Source organism: Emydura macquarii, unplaced genomic scaffold (assembly GCF_026122565.2).
Source record: "Emydura macquarii macquarii isolate MOO-44397 ecotype Brisbane River unplaced genomic scaffold, CSIRO-AGI_Emac_v2 contig_587, whole genome shotgun sequence".
NCBI classification, from domain to species: domain Eukaryota; kingdom Metazoa; phylum Chordata; order Testudines; family Chelidae; genus Emydura; species Emydura macquarii.
The window spans coordinates 4,564,355-4,582,862 of record NW_027130724.1 but is presented as its reverse complement, the minus strand read 5'-3'; the positions used below and the strand labels follow the sequence as shown (position 1 = coordinate 4,582,862).

The 18,508-nt window shown below is 38.7% G+C and overlaps 1 protein-coding gene across 4 annotated transcripts in view; it reads left to right on the top strand.

Annotated features, from left to right (window-relative positions):
- Positions 1 to 18,508, top strand: part of CHID1 (chitinase domain containing 1) — a 216,968-nt gene that overhangs the window by 418 nt on the left and 198,042 nt on the right. For 3 of the 4 annotated variants that reach the window (XM_067540388.1, XM_067540385.1, XM_067540387.1), the window contains exons 2-6: positions 6,237 to 6,408; positions 9,522 to 9,671; positions 11,925 to 12,057; positions 12,987 to 13,031; positions 14,242 to 14,348. In XM_067540388.1, the coding sequence (XP_067396489.1) occupies positions 6,298 to 6,408; positions 9,522 to 9,671; positions 11,925 to 12,057; positions 12,987 to 13,031; positions 14,242 to 14,348 (546 nt within the window). In that variant the 5' untranslated portion in view covers positions 6,237 to 6,297. Of the gene's footprint in view, positions 1 to 605; positions 665 to 6,236; positions 6,409 to 9,521; positions 9,672 to 11,924; positions 12,058 to 12,986; positions 13,032 to 14,241; positions 14,349 to 18,508 lie in introns of those variants that run through there. The other variant, XM_067540386.1, reaches the window with a different exon arrangement.

Below are 18,508 nucleotides of genomic sequence, written 5' to 3'. Positions count from 1 at the left end.
CCTCAGCTGCCCTTGGTGTTGTGTCTCAGCCAAGCAGTGGGGGTGGGAATTCATGGGGGGAAACACAACGTATCCTGTTACTGCTTTGGTGAGTGCTGGAGTCACTTTAAGACGGGAAGGGACTATTATGATCCTCTAGTCTGTCCTGCTGCAAGAAGGGTGGCCAGATGTCCTGACTTTAGTGGGATGGTCCTGATATTTGGGGCTTTTTGTTATATAGATGCCTATTAGTCCTCCACCTCATCCTGATTTTTCACACTTGCTGTCTGGTCACCTTAGCTGCAAGCCCCAGAACCTCACCCACCCACCCATTCCTGTTGTAGGCTTATAACTACAGCCTGGGTTACTGAAGTCCTCAAATTTTGTTTTAAATACTGCAAGTTTCAGAGACTTCACCATTCAATTTAGTTCAAACTAGCAAGTCATCCCTCACCCCTAAAATACTGCAGCAGAAGGATGTAACACCTGCCAATTTGACCTGGAGAAAAATTCAGTTGGACCTTGATCATGATAATCAGATCCACCTGCCAAATTCTCTGTAATAACTCAGAGCCCTCCCCTTGTAGTGTGCCATTGTTGGGTTCCTGGGTCTACTTTCTGTCAAAGCTGCTCTTTCTGACTAATTCCACAAGAAGGCATAACCTCCACTTTCATCCCTAAAGTAGTAAGTAACCTCACTGCCTCACCACTCTGATGGGGTATGAAAATATTTTGGTATTTGATGACAAATAGATAATGGGTTACACTTATTAAACTAACAAACAAGCTGCAAACAATATACCAGTGGTGTACTGTGGGTCTCTGATGCCTGCATTTGTGCCCCCTCTGTCTCACATGGTTCTTTCCCTTCCCGCTCCCCCGGTGAGCAGGGCAGGAGGGGTCCCGGTGCTACCCTCCAGCTGCCCTCAGGAAGGGGGTTCTATGTCTGAGGGGGAGGGTGCATGAGGCCTGGGGAGGGATGTAAATGCAGGCTTGGCTCTGCCGCGCACCCCCTCCTTACCTGCCCCACGGTGCCTTACCCGCCCCGGAGCGCCCACCTCTCCTGCTTCAACCTAGTGCTGGCTCGGAGGTGGGTGGCCTCACCCGCTGGCCTGAGGAGGAGAGGGGCGCAGGAACGGGAGCAGTCACCCCTCAGCCTCTTGCACCCCTGCCTGTCGTGAAGGGTGGCCCGGCATCCTGCACTTACCCGCTGTTCCAGGCCTGCAGCTTGATGCCGGCTCGGATGGGGTGGCCTCACCCCCCGGCCTGGGGGGGGCTGCTGGGCCAGGGTAGCCCTTCACAATGCGAAGGGGGCGGAGGGTGCTGGAGGCGCTGGCGCACCTGTCCTCTGCGCGTCATGAAGGGCCAGGCTGGCACCCTCCCCCGCCTCAGGCCAGTGCTCAGGGGCCTGGCAATATACAAGTTCTCAGGGCAAGGTGTACTTATTTGGAAGTTGTTGGAAAAGGGTGCCACCTTTGGGGGATAACTCGAGGTTCTAGCAACTAGAAGTAGGCCCAAAATTGAATTTTAAACAAATCTTTCATTTAAATTTAAATTTATAAACACATCCAGTCATCATGTTTTGTAAACCCACTTAAGAGTATTAACAGAAGTGTTATGAATGTTTCTTTAAACTTAAATGGAAACTTTGGTGGTTTTTAAAAAAAACAAATACTTTTGTAGTGTTAGCAACTTATTTGTTAGTTTAATAAGTATAATCCTATTACCCATTTGTTTTGTTCAAATACAGGCAAGATACCTGAAGTCTCTGAAGCAAAATGAAATGCTGAAAGTAAATGCACAGCATTTATTGTACCATACAAGTAAACTGGTTTTTCAAGAGTGTTTCAGTTTTAAATCTGATCTATTACTGCTTATTGCTGTCCTTTTCGATGTGAATTATATTGGTGATACAACTTCAATGTTTGGTCTAGAAAATGACATCTGACTGTATTATCCTTGTCCAGGACATCTCCGTTATTTTTTCAATAGTGTCTGTAACTTGCATTCATCTTTGAAACTAAGATATGAAAATACTTAGAAGATAAACATGTTAAAGCTTATTGAATGTTGACATCATGGGGATTTGGAAATTTTGACGATGCACCAGCAGTGACTTGTAACTGACTTCATGTCACTATTGCACATTCAGTAGCAGTTTCCACCTTCAATCACTGGTTGGACCTTAAAATCATGGGGGTTGGTGCTGCAAGGTTCTGAGCATCATTATTACCTGAAGGAAAGGATTCCACTTATCAAAGGCAAATCTCAAAGCACCATTGCAATAGCATAATTAATACAGCTGAGCTATTTCTGGCTCAATTGAGGAGCTGTAGCAACACAGACTGGAGGTGGCAGCAGATCACCTTCACTTTATAATTTTTTCTTAGTGACTTAAAATTTTGCATTGTACTTACAAAATAGCTGTAGAGTAGCCTAGGTCATAGCTCCAGGTACTAGGAAATTGGGAAACAAGCCAATATTGTGTCCTGGCGCTCTAAGGGTATGTCTTCACTGCAATCGCTGGTGTGATTGCAACATGTATAGTTGTACCTGAGCTAGTTTTAATTTAGTTGGTGCAAGTACCAATAGCAGTGAAGCTGTGCCTGCCCAGAGTTCAAAGTGGGCTGGCTGCCTGAGTAAGTATGCAGGCCCTCTGTGCTGCTGTGATTTCACTGCTATGGGTAGTTGTTGCACTAGCCAGTTTAAAGCTGTCTTGGGTATGTCTACATGTTCTGAAATCACCTCTGCCCCCTCCCACCCAACTGTGATGCAGACGTACCTTAAATATGCAAACATTCCTGTATATTCACACCTTTTGAGAGCTGCTCTGCAATGGCCTAGTCTTGGAGGTTTGGGGCTTTTTTTTAGCCAAGCTAAAGCAGAGAAGTAGAAGTAATGGGCAGCCTTCTTCAGATGGGGGCATCAATGGGGCTGGGGGAAACAAGCAGTCCTTAAGTAACTTATTTGTTACTATAATAGTTCTCTTTTGTAAACAAGATGGATAGTTTCTTGATCCTGTTTACTCCCAGGGAAGGGGACATTTTTGCCCCTCTGCCATCATTACACTACTCATTGCGTACTTCTTTAGGGCCTCTTAACAACATCCTTATCTAGCTTTGGTGTGGAGTTTGTACTTCTGATCCTGAAATACTAAAACACACATCTCAGCAAGGTCAACATAACAAACATGAAGTTTGTAAGCATAGCTGTCCTGGAGGTGAGAGTCAATAAAAGTCTTCAAAGTGAATGGTAGAAATTTTTAAATGCCATTTTAAAACACTTTTCACACCTATACAAAACCTACCTTGTGACTAAAATGTGACATTTTGAGAATATCTTATGAGGAAGGTGATTTTTGTGGGATCTGTTTTATGAAAGCCAGTTTAAGTTGACTATAGAATAACTAGTGCTGCTCCATAATTAAACACTGTTCCTAATATGAATCCCTGTGGTATCCTGCTATTCGCCTTTTTTATGTTGAAAACTGGTTATTTATTCTTCCATCCCTTAATCAGTTTCTATTAAGTTAATGTCATTATATTACTCTTCACCTCTTGACTACTTAGTATCCTTAGTAATTCCCTCTAGTGGTTACACAGGGGAAACACAGCCCAACTTGTGTAAAAGAAAATTTTTCCTCCAACCTCTCTTTGATTATATTTGTTTCAGTTGTAAATAATAACTTGACATTTAATATTATGTGGTCTGTGGGTAAGATAGTTCTGTTCAGCCTTGTTTCATTTAACCCATCATCTTGAGCTTGGAAAAGACTCCTAGTTTTTTTTTTAAAACCACAGATGCCCATAAGTTGCCAATGCTGTGTTACATCATTGACTTGCAAGAAGTTTGAAGGTGACAATTTGGATATTAAGAATAAATGCACACAATCCTAATATTTGTTTGTTAAACCTATATCACCCTTGGTTGACTTGAAATTTGCAGACTAAGTTAACCAGGAATGAAAATCTGAATTTGGATACGTTTTCCCCATATTTACTGCTGCAGAAAACATGGGGTGGTGAGTTCCATTGTAGGGTTCTGGAGGCAGCATTTGGCCCTCAGGTGAGGCCATGAACTCTGTTGTGAACCTGCTTTATTTTTGAAACATGACAAAATAAAAAACTCTCTCTATAAACATAGCAGGGTTTTATTTTTTTTCTCATCCCTTACAAAGGTAAAGTGCTTCCTAAACCACAATAGTGGTTGGCTTATGCAAAACAAAAGTTGGATGCTGTTTTGACTTTTAAACAGAGTCCAACAGTCTCTGCCAAGAAACAACTAGCCACTTTGGGTTTTCTCCATTTCCTTTAGTCAAAATTTCCTGATAACCATTTTATAAACATGGGTGTAAAGGCTTCTCTTAGTGTTTAATTATTATTTCTTGTAAATATGTTGCTTGTAGCTTTCAAAATAGCAATAGTTTGGTCCCTAAACTGTCTTTTACATAATCATGGAAAGAACCAGTACTGGGATTCTAGCTTATTCTTGGAATTAAATGATATGTCACTGGATGGCTGCCTATGCTGCTGGAGAATGCCACCTGTGAAAGACAAATAAGTGTGTGTGTGTCTGGTTACATCATTGTTTACATCTAAGAGACCTATTAAGAGGCAGTTGTGAAACTGATTAGAATAGATACATTTCAAATTTTATTTATTTTTCATAATCAAAACTTACTGAGCAGCCAAGTGTTTTTTTTTTTTCATCAATACAGGATGGCTGAGTGATGGAGAATTAGTTTATAGGTTGCTTTTATGATTTAAGGAAAGATATAGGTGAGGACTTTAAAAAACCCAAACTAATCCTAATTGCATGCCAAATTTGAGACTGTTCTGGGGCCTGATTTTCAGAGGGTGAGTGATCAACATTTTCTAAAGAGGCCGTCTTCAAGAAGTCTCAAGTTGGACACACAGTAATTGACACCCAGAATTACTAATCAGTTTTGAAAATACTGGCTCAAAAGTATTTGCTCATGTGACAACATCATGTATGAATGTGAGTGGGTCAATACAGCAGGCTAACAAGCCTAGAAACTATTTCAAGTATTCATATTAAAGGGGTCACACTCACTATTAAGGTTCAATTTATAAATGATTATAAAGAATTAAAAAAATAGTGGAAGTTATAAGCATGTTATGGACATGAATAGCATTCGTTAGATGGTTATAACCACATCGCTAGAAGGTGGTATAGATGAGCTATGGTTGTAAGAAACCTATTGACTTCTTGGTCTTTATATAAAAAAAGAGAGAAAGCATTTATTAATCCATCTACTTCAACTAGCTATAAATGGAACCTTAATGTACTCCTTAATAAAGGCTTATCTTATGGAAGGAGATCGATGCATTAAACTTTACAGAGCAACAAAGAAATTTAGAACACGAGAAATTCTAAAATGTCCTTATTTAATGCAATTATCCATCTCCTCACCTTGATATTATTTCCCTTGCTCTTTAATGCTGAAGACAGGATTTCTGTTGCTTGAATTCATATGTTGTTGCTCGTTATTTTCTTTGTGCTTTGATAGTTAAGGGCCAACCAAGCAATCAGTGATGTATATGATCCAAAAAATACAGTTCCTTCTCTGGAGAGTCTAAATCTAAAGGCTGACCAGAAGGAGGGTGATCTCTTAAATCACTTAAAAAAAATTAAAGGCTTTGTATTTCAGGCATTGATCTGGTTTTTGAGGAGGGCTTTAAATGACAAAAGGAAGGGGCTCCTAGTGGACCTGGTTCAGAGGGTATTCAGTACATGGGGGCAGCGTGGAAGAATGTGGGATGACTGGAATGGGAGAATGAAGGCTTTCAAGCCTGACTTTGCTGGAAATATAAAAAGAGGATAGGGATGCAATGCAAAACAATCTCAGAATTGTAGATTAGAATTAGGTGTGTGGAGTCTAAAGTTAGGATGCAAAGTTTAATGCTGTGAATGGGATGGGGGCTCAGGCACAGCCAGTGGTGGGTGAGATGTGATTGGATTCGGAAGGGAAGGCTTTTTTATTGGGTATTTTGGGAATACTAAAATGATGTGTGACCATTGGAGGTTACAGTAATCCTGGTGGAGCTGACCAGGGCATAAATCGGCTGTCCATTTGCTTGACTTTATGATAAGTGCTACTATACCATAACTGTTCTAATAAGACAGTGTGAAAGTTTAGTGGAGAGGATGATTTGCTAAGTAAAATCAACTGTCATGCACAGTGTTTAGGAGGAATCAGATTTTCTTGTTTAACTGTTGTATTCTTGTGTTCACAGAAGAGAGAATCAAAACACTAGTGTCTTTTAAGCAAAGCTGACTGGCATAGTGGAAATTACCATGAGAAGTCTCTGTGCTGCACTTTCTTTGGCCTTGATTTACCAGATGGTAGATGCTACATTGTCAAAGACAGATGCAAAGAAAATGGCTTCAAAAACACTGGAGGAAAAGGTATGAGAACTAGCTGTTCATGACAACTTGTACTCAAAATGAGTTAACTAGGAATTTTGGCAGATATTGAAGAGTTTTTCTACTTGCAGTAATTTTTAATGATTTAGTATGAAAACAATAAGATAACTAAAGTATACTGACACTGAACAGCCTTAACTACAGCTGGACCATGGTTTTTTAATTGAAAAGCCACAATTCTATGAGGATTACCAGGGAAGACAAGCTGTTTAGCTGATACTGAACTTGTAAGAATCACTAGGTGCATAGTGTTATATTTCACTAGATGGCAAAACATGAAAGGTGTAAATGTTCTTGCTTAAAGGAACATTACATAAAATGTTGAAACTCTCTAGCTACAATTTCAGCTTTCTGTTAAAACACACTTTAATAGCTCATAGCTTAAAGCATGGGTGGTTCTGGCTCCCTTTAATGTTGAAAAGAGTGCTTTGAGCTTTCCTGCCCTAACTCCTTGTGCCTGCTCTTGCTTTCTGTCTCTTCACTTTTAGCATTGCTGCTACTAGTGAACATCCTCATGCAGAGTCTGGGAAAGGGTGTGTACGTTGAATGAAATACAAGATGACCTGGAGATCAGGTGTAGAGGAAGAACAGAGGGACCAAGAACAGAGCCCTCTGGAATCCCCTAGAAAGTTGGAGGTGGGGATGAAGGGGATTCTACAAAGGAAACAGGGAAAGAGTTAATAGAGAGATAGAAAAAGAATCAGGAAAGGACAGAGTCACAGAACCCAAGAACGGGTAAGATTTCAAGGTGATCTTGATGATGTTGAAGTTGGCTGATAGGAAAGGAGGATGAGCATGGAATATTGGTTCTGAGCTTTGGTTAGAAAAAGGTCTTTTGAGAATTTGAGGGTGGTTTAAGTGGAATGCAAGGGGCAGAAGCTGCATTAGAGAAGGTCTAGGATGGAATTAGAGAAGACATTCTATATATGTTCAGTGAACTTTGAGACTGCAGGGAGATGGCATGACAGCTGGAGAGTCAGTGGTCAAAGATGTTTTTTTTTAAGGTGGGAGAGAGTAAAACATTCTTGTTTTATGAAGGGAAAAAAATCAGAGGACAGTGAGAGTCTTTAAGAAGAAGGGCACGGGAGGGGAGAAGAGTGGGTGCAGGGGAGATCATGGAATGAGATGGGTTCACAGGGGCAAGTGGAGGGGCTAGAGGAAGACAGCAGACAAGTTTGCATCTGACAGGAAAAGGAGGCAAGAGTTGTAGGAGAGAGGAAGGCAAAATGAGGGGGAAGATCGCATGTATTTTTTTTTCCATTTTCTCTTGAAAGAAATTTCAAGATCCTCAACTGGGAGAGAAGTGGAGGCAGGAGAAGGGGAAGATTGAAGGAGTGAGTCAAAGGTAGCTGGGGTTGAAGATGTAGGATACAATTTAAGTTGGTGAAATAGAATAGTTTAGCTGGGAAGATGGCAGAAGTAAAAGAGGAGAGAACAAATTTGTAGTGTAGTTGTCTCAGGATTTCTACTAAAGACACTTGCTGTGTGAGAGCAGGAGCGAAGGAAGTGATTGTAGGGGGTGAACCAGGGCTTGGTGGTGTGGCAGGGTGGACCTTGTGACAGAAAAGAGGGGCAAAAGAGTCAAAAGGTGAAGAGTAGTGAAGCATGGAGAGAATCAACAACCATATAAGTGGAAGAAAGAAAAGGGCTGAGAGCAGAGTGAAGTCATCAATACTGTGTGGAAGCCATGGAAAAACTGAGTGACAAGGTGTGATAGAGGAGCCTTATGGGCAATGCTGAAAATTGTTTTTAATTTTGGACACACCATCTTTAGAAAACAAACCTGTTGTTTGTGTTACACTAGTGTTCAATATATGCTAGGTACTGCTCAGAAATGACAGTCCCTGATCCCCAAATCTATTCTGTCCTCAAAGCAATCTGGGTACTAGCCACTTTTAGTAGATGTCTGTCCTCAGTCAAATAGGACTAAAAGGAGTAAAATGGTGATTTGACTTCTTTCCAGTCAATATCATCAACCAATAAATGCTGACAAATATCCATTACGTGTGCACCTTCCCAGGCCTCCGTGCTCTGCTTTTGGTTACTAGAACTCTACCTGGCCCTTATTCTTGCTCCTGATGTCTCTGGTTAAGGACACTTTGCTAGCTGTAAAAGTATGAAGTGTGCATAAAGTATATCTACCTTCAATAACAAAGTCACAATGAAAATTCAACCAAAAATGTCTTAAATGTAATGGGTTCCTTGAAGTCTGTAGCCAAAACACGAGACTGGGAACCTTCACTTTTGAGTTGCAATTATGTTTTGATGTAATACATGAGAGTATAGTTAGTGTCTGAAAAGAGACCATGCATCTCTTTATTCAGCTGATCTGTAATCTTATCTTTCAATCCTACGTACACTAAAAACTCACCACAGGTAAATGGTCTCTTCACAATAATGAAAATTAGTACATTTCCAATCAGTTAGGACTGTGTAAACCTAAACTCAGAGATGATGGGGTTGTACTTGTAGAATTGGGTCTTATTTGCCTTGCAGAAAATCCTGGTGTGAGGAAACTCTAGTTTGACTCACAGAGTCCAGGCTGGGTTTGCAGAAAAGTCAGCTAGAAAAATATCTTGTAAGCTATTGTGTATGGAAATCATAAGAAACAAATCTGAATCCCACAATACCACTTCAGTCATTTTTGACTGTAGAACAGCACTTAAACCTTGCTAATAGTGTCCTAGATGTGTCTGACTATAATTGCCACGAGTAAAATGTCTCAGGGTCTTATTCCAATAATCAAAACATGTTAGAGTACAGTATAAATTTATTGCAAAATTATCTTTTAGCCACTGAGTGATTGTTACACTATTCATGTGTGGTGACTGGCATACTTTATTATTTCTATAGTAAATTGACTTTCTTCTTTTCTCTGCTTTCAGGGAAAGTGTGTGTAAAGTACGAGTTTAAATACTGCTGTTACTGAAAATATTTCTGAACTTTAGCCTGTTCCTTTTAACCAAGCTATTTTGCATCATTTATAGAGAGCACTAAAAGTTTAACGATGTAATTAAAATCTACATTAACTCAAACTAGTTAATTATACAAATGCTGTTATTGAAAATAATTCTAAAAATTGCTTTTCCCCGTAGATATGGTATTCAGACAAAATAGTACAAGACCGAGGTCTGGTAGTCACTGATCCAAAGGCAAAAGATATTGTGTTGGAACACAAAAGTTACTGTGCCAAGAAAACGAAGGAGAGACACTTCTTGGGAGATGTTCTGGGATATATCACCCCTGTAAGTAGTAAAATAAAAATCAGAGGCTCTGCATAATACAGAGCAGAATAATAGGATGTCAAGTTTCTCCATTCTTGCAGCCTCAGTAAAGAAATTCAGCCTGGCATCAGGTACAATATTGTACCTATCCCTTCAGTTTCCTTATAGTACTATGGCTACTTCTGATGCTTGGTCAAATAGCCACCAAAGAGAAGGATGGGTCACCAGTTGGTACTAGCCTGGGACTGGAACCTATGTTTATTTCCCTGTTCAGCTACAGGTTTCTGTGTGGCTTTCACACAAGTTACATAGTCTCTCTGTCCTAGTTCCCTGGGAGGATAATAGTACTTCCCTACTTCACAGGGGTAGTATGAGATTGCAATATGCTCACATACTAATGAGGGGCTGTATATGTGTTATGGATAGCTGCACAATGCAACTTGAACCATTTCAGTACAGAGTAAAACTTCCTTTCTGCTGCCACCAAACTAACCCTTATTTCCAAGCTTGATAGTATTCAAGTCATCTCCATAAATCCCTTTTAGAATAATGAATACGTGTTTTGAAGTTGATCATGTTGGGACTAGTTCTTTTTTTTGACATTATTACTGTCAAATCCTCTCTTCATGGTAGAGGATAAGGAAGTCATATAACTTGTTTTAGATAACAGTAAACGGATGTGTAAACAAATAAGAAAAAGCGTATCCTTAGCAATTTATTTTTTCAACTGGTTACAAGTGCTTCCTATTGCAACTTATCAGTTGCCTAACTGTTGAGATTTTTTTTGTAGGCATTGCTATGTAGAGTTTTGAAGGAAGGATTTGAAGGACCATGAGGAAATGTTACCCCCTTTGACTCAGTACAAACCCATAACTGGACTTATTTCCCTCCCTTTGAAGATAGGAGTCTCTTGACAAGTATTCATCTGTTAAATCCACTTGCCAGTTAAGCTTGGTGAAAGTTGACTTTCAAGGGAAGGATCACTCAGATTCCAAAACCAGCTTTCTTTTATTGTTAGAAAATCTTCCTAGCTGCAGCCTGGAAGTCTCCTTTGCAACTGGACAGAATAACACTTTTTGGCAAATGCCCACTAAGACGCATGTATCTACAGGTGGTGGAGTTTACTGGAAATATATGCTATGAAAATGATCTTTCTGCAAATCCTTGGTATAAAACTATCCCTGGAAGTTCCTGGCCTTTTGGGTTTCAAAAATATTTTGAACATGAAGCAGTGCTGTTTTCAGAGTCTTCTACAGATTTAAATGATGGTTTAACACGTGCAAACTGGCCCACTTATTTCAGTGTGTCAATTGCAAAGCCACATGATGACTTAAAGGTTATCACATTTAGGTATTACACTTCTGATCACATCAGTAGAAATTTCAAGGAAATGTGCCACGTTAAGAACGGTTGTCAGCTTTTTAGAGATCGTGCATGGAAATAAGAATGCAAGTTCTAAAGCAAAAATTGATGAACTAGCAGCACGTTTTGGTCCTTAACATAAGAGTTGGATAGAGGGAAAGAGAAGATGTTGGCAGGACTGAGGGATAATTTCTTTTAAACAATTTTTGGTCTAAGAAAAGGCAATTTTAAATAAATATTCAGATACAATACTGATCTTCCTGAATTTTCATTTTTAACAGTTTCATGTATCTTGAGTTAACGAGTTTTGTTTAAAAACAAAATATACAAGTCATCCTGCAGCTTTTCTAGAAACTTCTCATAGAATATGGCAAAATTCAGCACTGGTAACATTTCTTGTAGTGAGTGTGTTGAATGCAGTACACTCTGTCGTCTTTGTCAAGGAGTGAAATCACGGGAAGGCTAGGCCTTCTAGCAGACTCCTCTTGGATATCCTGTGACTGTCTGCTTTTTAATCTCTTACAAGAGAAACAAGTGTGTGAAATTTCACTTTTCCCAATTTCCATTGGACATGAAAAAATGGAATGCATAATCTGTTAATCCTGTTCCCCATTGAAGTCTTTCTTAAATTTAGTAAAATCTGTAGCTAAGATGAGCTTGTGCATTTACCTCTGCTGAAGTGCTACCACTCATGCAGATAGCATGAAATTTCTAGTGTGTAGTCCATGGTTGATAGTAAGTAATGAAGCTCTACAAAACATGCTGAAAGACTTCCTCAGAATCCCACAAACTGACCTGCAGGGATCTTTCCAGCTTTTTTGTTTGCAATATACAGAAAAATTGTCATTTGGCAAATAGTAAAGTTTGTTGTAGATCCTGTTATAATGTTTCTCTTTTTTTTCTTTTTGCAAGTGGAACAGCCATGGCTATGATATTGCTAAAATATTTGGAAACAAATTTACCTTGATCTCCCCAGTCTGGCTACAGGTGAAAAGAAAGGGAAAGGAGAGGTTCCAGATCACAGGGCTACATGATGCTGACCAAGGTTTTTATTCTCCTTTTGTGTGGTTTTCGACTGTATATATGAAAAATATAGCTTGCATTGCCATAGGCTGAAGGAAAGACACTAATAACTAGGCTTTCCAGTATACCAAAATGGATTTGTTTCTGGTCTTTCTGAGGATGGGATTCCACTTTGTTCCTGTACTCTTTATTATAAGTCTATATATTTTTTTAAAAAGAAACCAACCCATTTCTTCCCCAAAGAGTAGTGGAAGAATGAAGATTTCAATGGCCCATCACAAAGAACAGTCAGAGGCAGCTGCGTATATAAACATTTTTAATGAATCTGCATTAACTTCATTTAACTCTGTAAAGCATTTTGGGATAGTTTGTGTGAAACATGACTCTGCATTATGGTCACATTTCAGTCTTTAGGCTATTAAAATTTAAATTTGATAATGGCTTGGGTGTCAGCAAATGTAAAGTTATCTCAATTGAAACACCATCTCTAGAGACCACTTCTGAACAAGCTTTAATTCTGATCATGTTCAGACCAAATAATAAATCAACACAATGATCCTGATGAAAATGGGACAGGTCCCTAAAAATACCATCTTATTTAAAATGGTTCACCTCAAAGGATGATTGAAGCCTCCAAAAAGGTCAGCCTCGGTATGCTGCAATCTTGTTGTTGTAACAAATGAGCCAGAACAAATGCTGTTGCATTACATGTGAAAGGCAGGGGAAACTTTTGTAAGGTTAAAATGTTGAATTATAGAATGGGGCAACTAGCTTTATTCTCTAGATATCAGTAAGGCTGTAGTCACAATAGAATGACTTGTGAGCCCGCATGAGAGGAAGAGAGTTGCAATAAAACTGCGTACTTTACTTGAAGACATCTCTTGAAAGAGACATTATGGATATCTATATTAGATATGTTCATATTTTAACAGCTGTTTCGTCCTTTGACAGGTTGGATGAAAGATGTGAAGAAAAACGCTAAAAATATCAAAATAGGTAAGGCTGCATTTTAAGTTTCTTGTAGTCTTCTGTTTTTGTTTATTGACCAAAGGAAGGAAGCTTTTCAGTGCTTAATTTATAATGAAACAGGTGCTGGGGTTCAAGCAATTTTTTACATTCATAACTGATGCAGCAAGCCCTGAGGTGCTGGGGCTATGCACCTGGCTCAGCCCTGGCACAAATTAAGCACTGAAGCTTTATTTCAGTAGTGTGTGGATGGGGGATGTTAGCTGAGCAAAATAGTCCTCCTGCACAGGCTCTTAAGGGAAAAGACTGAAAGAAAAAATATAAAAGAAAGTGCATCTAGCATTATTTGGGTCAATTAATTATTGGTATCTCAGTAATTGAGCTACCATTTCTGTTGGTGCCCTGAGGATTTTCTCTTGAGATTTTTTCCCCCCTCATTTTTTTTGTTGGTTTAGGTTCTGGGTCTCTGTGTTCCTGCCATCTTCCTTCTGGATGAGAATTCCTTCAGAGCTGATTGTCGTGTACTTGTGACCACAGTACTCTTAAGCTCTGTTTAGAGAATCAAACTGATGATCTAGCAAAAATATCTAGCATGATGATGCAGGAGACTGCTGCATTTTTCACTTAACCTGAACGACTAAGGTCTCTATAACAGTTTCCCATTTTAGAAAAATTGGAAAATATTGATATAGACAAACATCTGTTAAACTGCTTACCTTGCCTACTCCATGATCCTATAGTATTTTCACTGCCAGTGATCGGCAGGCTTCCTTTATGCAGATATCAAAATGTAAAGAGTGGATTGTAGAGGATGAAATTGATCTAAATTAAGAGGACATTCAACTTGAACTTTATAAATATGACTTTAAAAATATAACTTTCTGATGAAGTAATTTTTAAAATACATCCTGACTGTCTCTATTGATGTTATAGCCCCTACAAATAGGTCAGTTCTCCATTAGAAGTACTCTATCTACCTTGAGTCAACACTCCTCAGTAATCCACTTTTGAAAGTATGGACAACATTGCATGATCAGTTTGCTTATCTATATTAATGGGATTTAGAAAGTAGAGAAGCAAAACCTCTAGATATGGGAGATTTTCCTGTGAATGTCATGCATTTAATGGGCTTTTAAATTAACTATTTTTTTCCAGTTTCCGTTCTGCAGAAGTATATCAGTGTAATCAGAGCAATTGTAATTTTCGTAATTACTTGTTAGACTTGTTTCTTTCATCTCAGTGCCTCGGATTTTGTTTGATGGCTGGACTTACCAAGATTTTGAAAGTGTTTTTGACAGTGAGGATGAGATAGAAGAGCTTTCCAAGACAGTAGTGCAAATAGCCAAGGTAAAACCATTTCTAATACAAATGGGTGAACCAGTGGGATACTTGTCATTGATCCCACATATGTAAAACAGCAAGAGAAAGGAGCTGGATGATATCTACACTTCTTACAGTAATGATGACATTTCTATTCAAACAGTAATTAGGTAGGATGTTCAACAATAATTGATAAAGTTAAATATCTTCAAATCTGTGGGACTGGACAACTTGCACCTCAGAGTTCTAAAAGAGCTGAAGAGCTCTCCAAGGGTTCAATGAATCTCTTGGCATGCTACAGCAGTTCTAGAGAACTAGAAAAAAGCTAATGTGGGATGACTCAGTTATTAAGATAACTAGCCTATATCAGTTCTAGGCAAAATCATGGGACATCTGATAAAGAATACAATCTTTAAAGACTTAAAGGAAGGTAGAATAATAAAATCCATTTTAATGGCATTAATGGAAAATTAATCTTGTCAAATTTGTCTGACAATTTTTGAGATTTAAGAATGTTGACAAAGGTCTGTTATACCAATTACTTCTGTAAGGTATTTGATTTAGTACTGTACAATATCCTGTTAAAAACTAGCACTGGAAATCAATATAGTAAATACTAAATGGATTATAAACTGGCCAACTGATCTCAAAATAATTGTAATCCTCATATAATGAGTTCTTAGTAGGGTCCCACAGGTATCTGCTTTTGACCCAGTGCTATTCAATATATTTAACGATGTAGAAGAAAATAGAAAATCACTGCTGGTAAAGTCTGCCGATGACATACATTGGTGGAGCAGTAAATGGTAAGTGTAGTAGGCTGGGCTCACTTGAATTCAGCTGTATTTCGGAGCATGTTGTTTAAAGTTATATTTGTGTGAACAAAGAACTTAGGTCACATTTGAAAGAATGGGGTACTGTATTTTGGAAAGCAGTCACTCAGAGGAACTTGGTGATTATGGTGGATTACCAGTTGAATGTGGGCTGACAGCACCTGTGGTGGTGAAGAACAAATGCAATCTTTGATGTGTAAGCAGGGGACTATGAGTGGAAGTAAGGGGATATTACCCCTGTGTGCCATTAGTGAAATTTCACTGAATGCTGTGTCAGGTTCTGATGTCAAAGCTCTTCAAAACCAATAAAAATAAATCTTAAAACAAAACAAAAATCCAAACAAATGGGAAGGGGCTCAGAAGAGAGCTACAAAAATGAACTGAAGTCTGGAAGGACCTGCCTTGCAGCGAGGCTAAAGTAGTTCTTTCTCTTTAGCCAAGAACAGGCTGAGACATGACTTGATGGTAGCTGAAATTCCAACATGGGGAAAAGAATTGACCACAGAGCATTCTTTAATCAATTCCTGCAACTACCTAGTCTCTAAATCTTCACTAATTTTTTTTTGGGGGGGAAAGAGGGGAGAAGAAAGAGATTAAACTTTAAAATGACCAGGTGCCTTAATTTTTGGGCAGCCAACTTGAGAGATTTGAACAGAGCTTGATCTTCAGACAGTGCTTTAAAACTGCCTTCTGAAAATTAGGCTCCTTTACAATATCTCAGTTTACATGGCCCAAAATTAAGGCACCTTGAATGTGGGCCTAGTTTAAGACTAAACTTCTGTTGAAATTGTTTCTCTCTTAAGAGCTGCGTAATTGTGGTGCAGCTGCTCCACCATTTATAATCACTTTTAAAGACACATGGTTAACCAGATAGCATAAAAAATGGATATGGCAACTGTCAGAATTTTCTTTAAATGCTACCATAACTATCATTAAGAGGAAAAAAAAACACACAACTTTCCTGAAGGTAACAGGGACATGATCAATTACCAGTATGGGGTTGAATAGATCTTGCCCAATTTTCTTTTTAGAATTTAGCAAATAAAGCAACCACATGGTGAGACTAAACTGACATTCTGACTGGTGTCAGCTGCTGGTAGGAAATAGGGAGGCTTCCCAACATTTCTAATACTGTTCAACACTAGTTCAGCTGAAGCTAAAGAATCTTTCAGATTTCAGTAGTACATACAGACAAAGCCATAGGATGTAGAAGAGTTTCCCTTGGAAAGTGGTAGAAATGTTGATTAGGTTACATAAAACTAGTTTGGACAAAACATTAAAGTAACAGGACGTAAATTCTAGAACTTTGCATAAAGATGGAAAGCTGTTCTCTTTCAAACAGTAGGACCTGTCTGGACTGGCAGTTGGCTCAAACTCAAGATATTACATGAATTCTCTGAAGTAGAGGGCTCTAGCATTGGACAGAGAGGTTTTAGAGAGAGCAACCCTAGAAAAAGGCAAGCTCTAATAGAAAAATAAAAATCAACAGTCTAACACAAAAAGAAAACTAAGAAAGAAGTTAAACTCGGACTGTCTTCTGTGTCTACTGATAGAACAGGCTAGAAAAGTAAACAAATATGCTATAGGGAACAATTTTGTGCTTGAAGAAGAATGGATTCTGTGACCCAATCTGACTCTAACTAAAAATGGGCGAGATTACTAATATGTATAATCGGATTCTGTATGTTTGAAATCATTGGTATCTTTGGCAAAGTACAGTGGATCAAGACCACATTTTTCTAAGTTTGGAATGTACATCTCTGCTGGCAATAGCTCATCAGTTACTTACATATATATGTTGTGATGTTGGCCTCCAGCGGAGCCATGCAGAGATAGCTTAAACAGGGCAAACTTCACAGAATAGGGCAGGCAAAGCCCTAAATACTGGTGGTTTCTCTTACATAAGATATACCAAGCCAGCAACAAACAGCTTCTGATGACCTCACTGGTCATTCAGTAGACAAAAACAGTTCCCTTAAAACTATCCAGCCCTTTACTAGCATCCAGACAGCTATGTCAAATATGGGGATTACTGAAAATCTTTATCCATCATATGTAAAAATGTTCTACCAATCCCAAAGGATTGGGCACATTACCAAACAGGATAATGAATAGTTCAGATCTTACCCAAATACACGCTTAAAACCAATGCTTACTAACAAAAGTAACATTTATTTTAAGAAAAGGAAAGAGTAATGATTAAAAGGTCAGTATATATACACAGATGAAAATAAAGCTCTTAGGTCAGTTTCAAAGTAGAGATGATAGCTGAATTGCAAAGTTCTTAAATTGCTAAGTCTCTGAAATTACCCAAACAGCTTGGGGGTCATCAGTCCTTGTATAGAGCTTCTTTGTTAGAAATCCAGTCCAGAGAAATGAGGACTAAGTAGTCCATGTACAGAGTATGTTCAAATTCTCCCATGAAAATTAGCAGGGTGATTCCAGGCTGGTGCTGGGATCCCGATCTTGTAATCTAAACTTTCCCTGACAAACTTGGACAGATTTGAGATAAAAAGGATCAGTCCACTAGAGTCTTATGGATCCATGCAGGCTAACCTATACCTTTTTGGACAGCAGGTACCTCCTTGAACAATTAACAGATGATTGCTTGTGGCTTTGAAGTATCATCTCCTATGTCCTGAGCACACTGGTAAATAGTTACATTAGCACAAGGGCCATTTACAACCATTCACAGGTATTTACTACTTAAACTTCAAAGAGAAATAAAAACAATAGTATTGTTATATTCAAGTTCCATTTAAATGTTCATATATTCCTTTTGAACTCTTAATCAATAGAACAGTGATAGACAGGAAAGCAGTTTACCTACATTGCTAACCTCTAACAAGATATATGTAAAGAACATCACATAACTACCAACAGTACACTTGCATATCAAAGCTCTAGTCTACTTATGAGGAATGACCCTCACTATCGTATTTTCCTATAGTATATCTCTAAAGGTCAGATTTGGGCCATGCAATTTGTAAAGTTGCTTGGCTCTTTCTGGCCCAGCGTCACATATATATGTTTAATTTGTATATGTCCAAATACTTTCTGAACAGTAGTAGAGGATGGTGTTGAGATTTGCCCTAGTGATTTGATACTGATCTGCTTGTTAACTGTCCAGGAATGAGGTTTCCATAGAACAGTTTAGGAGAATTGCTTTGCCTTTCATATGTTTCTAAAGTTATTTCTGTTTCATTAATGACCAGTTTCATATTTCCACACAAACCTATCTTGTATGCAGTGTGTGAACATATTCTTTGCTCTACATGTACCATGATACAAACTAATATGATTAGGGGTGTGGAGAGGGGAATATAATACGTTTACAGAGACTGGTTGCCAGTT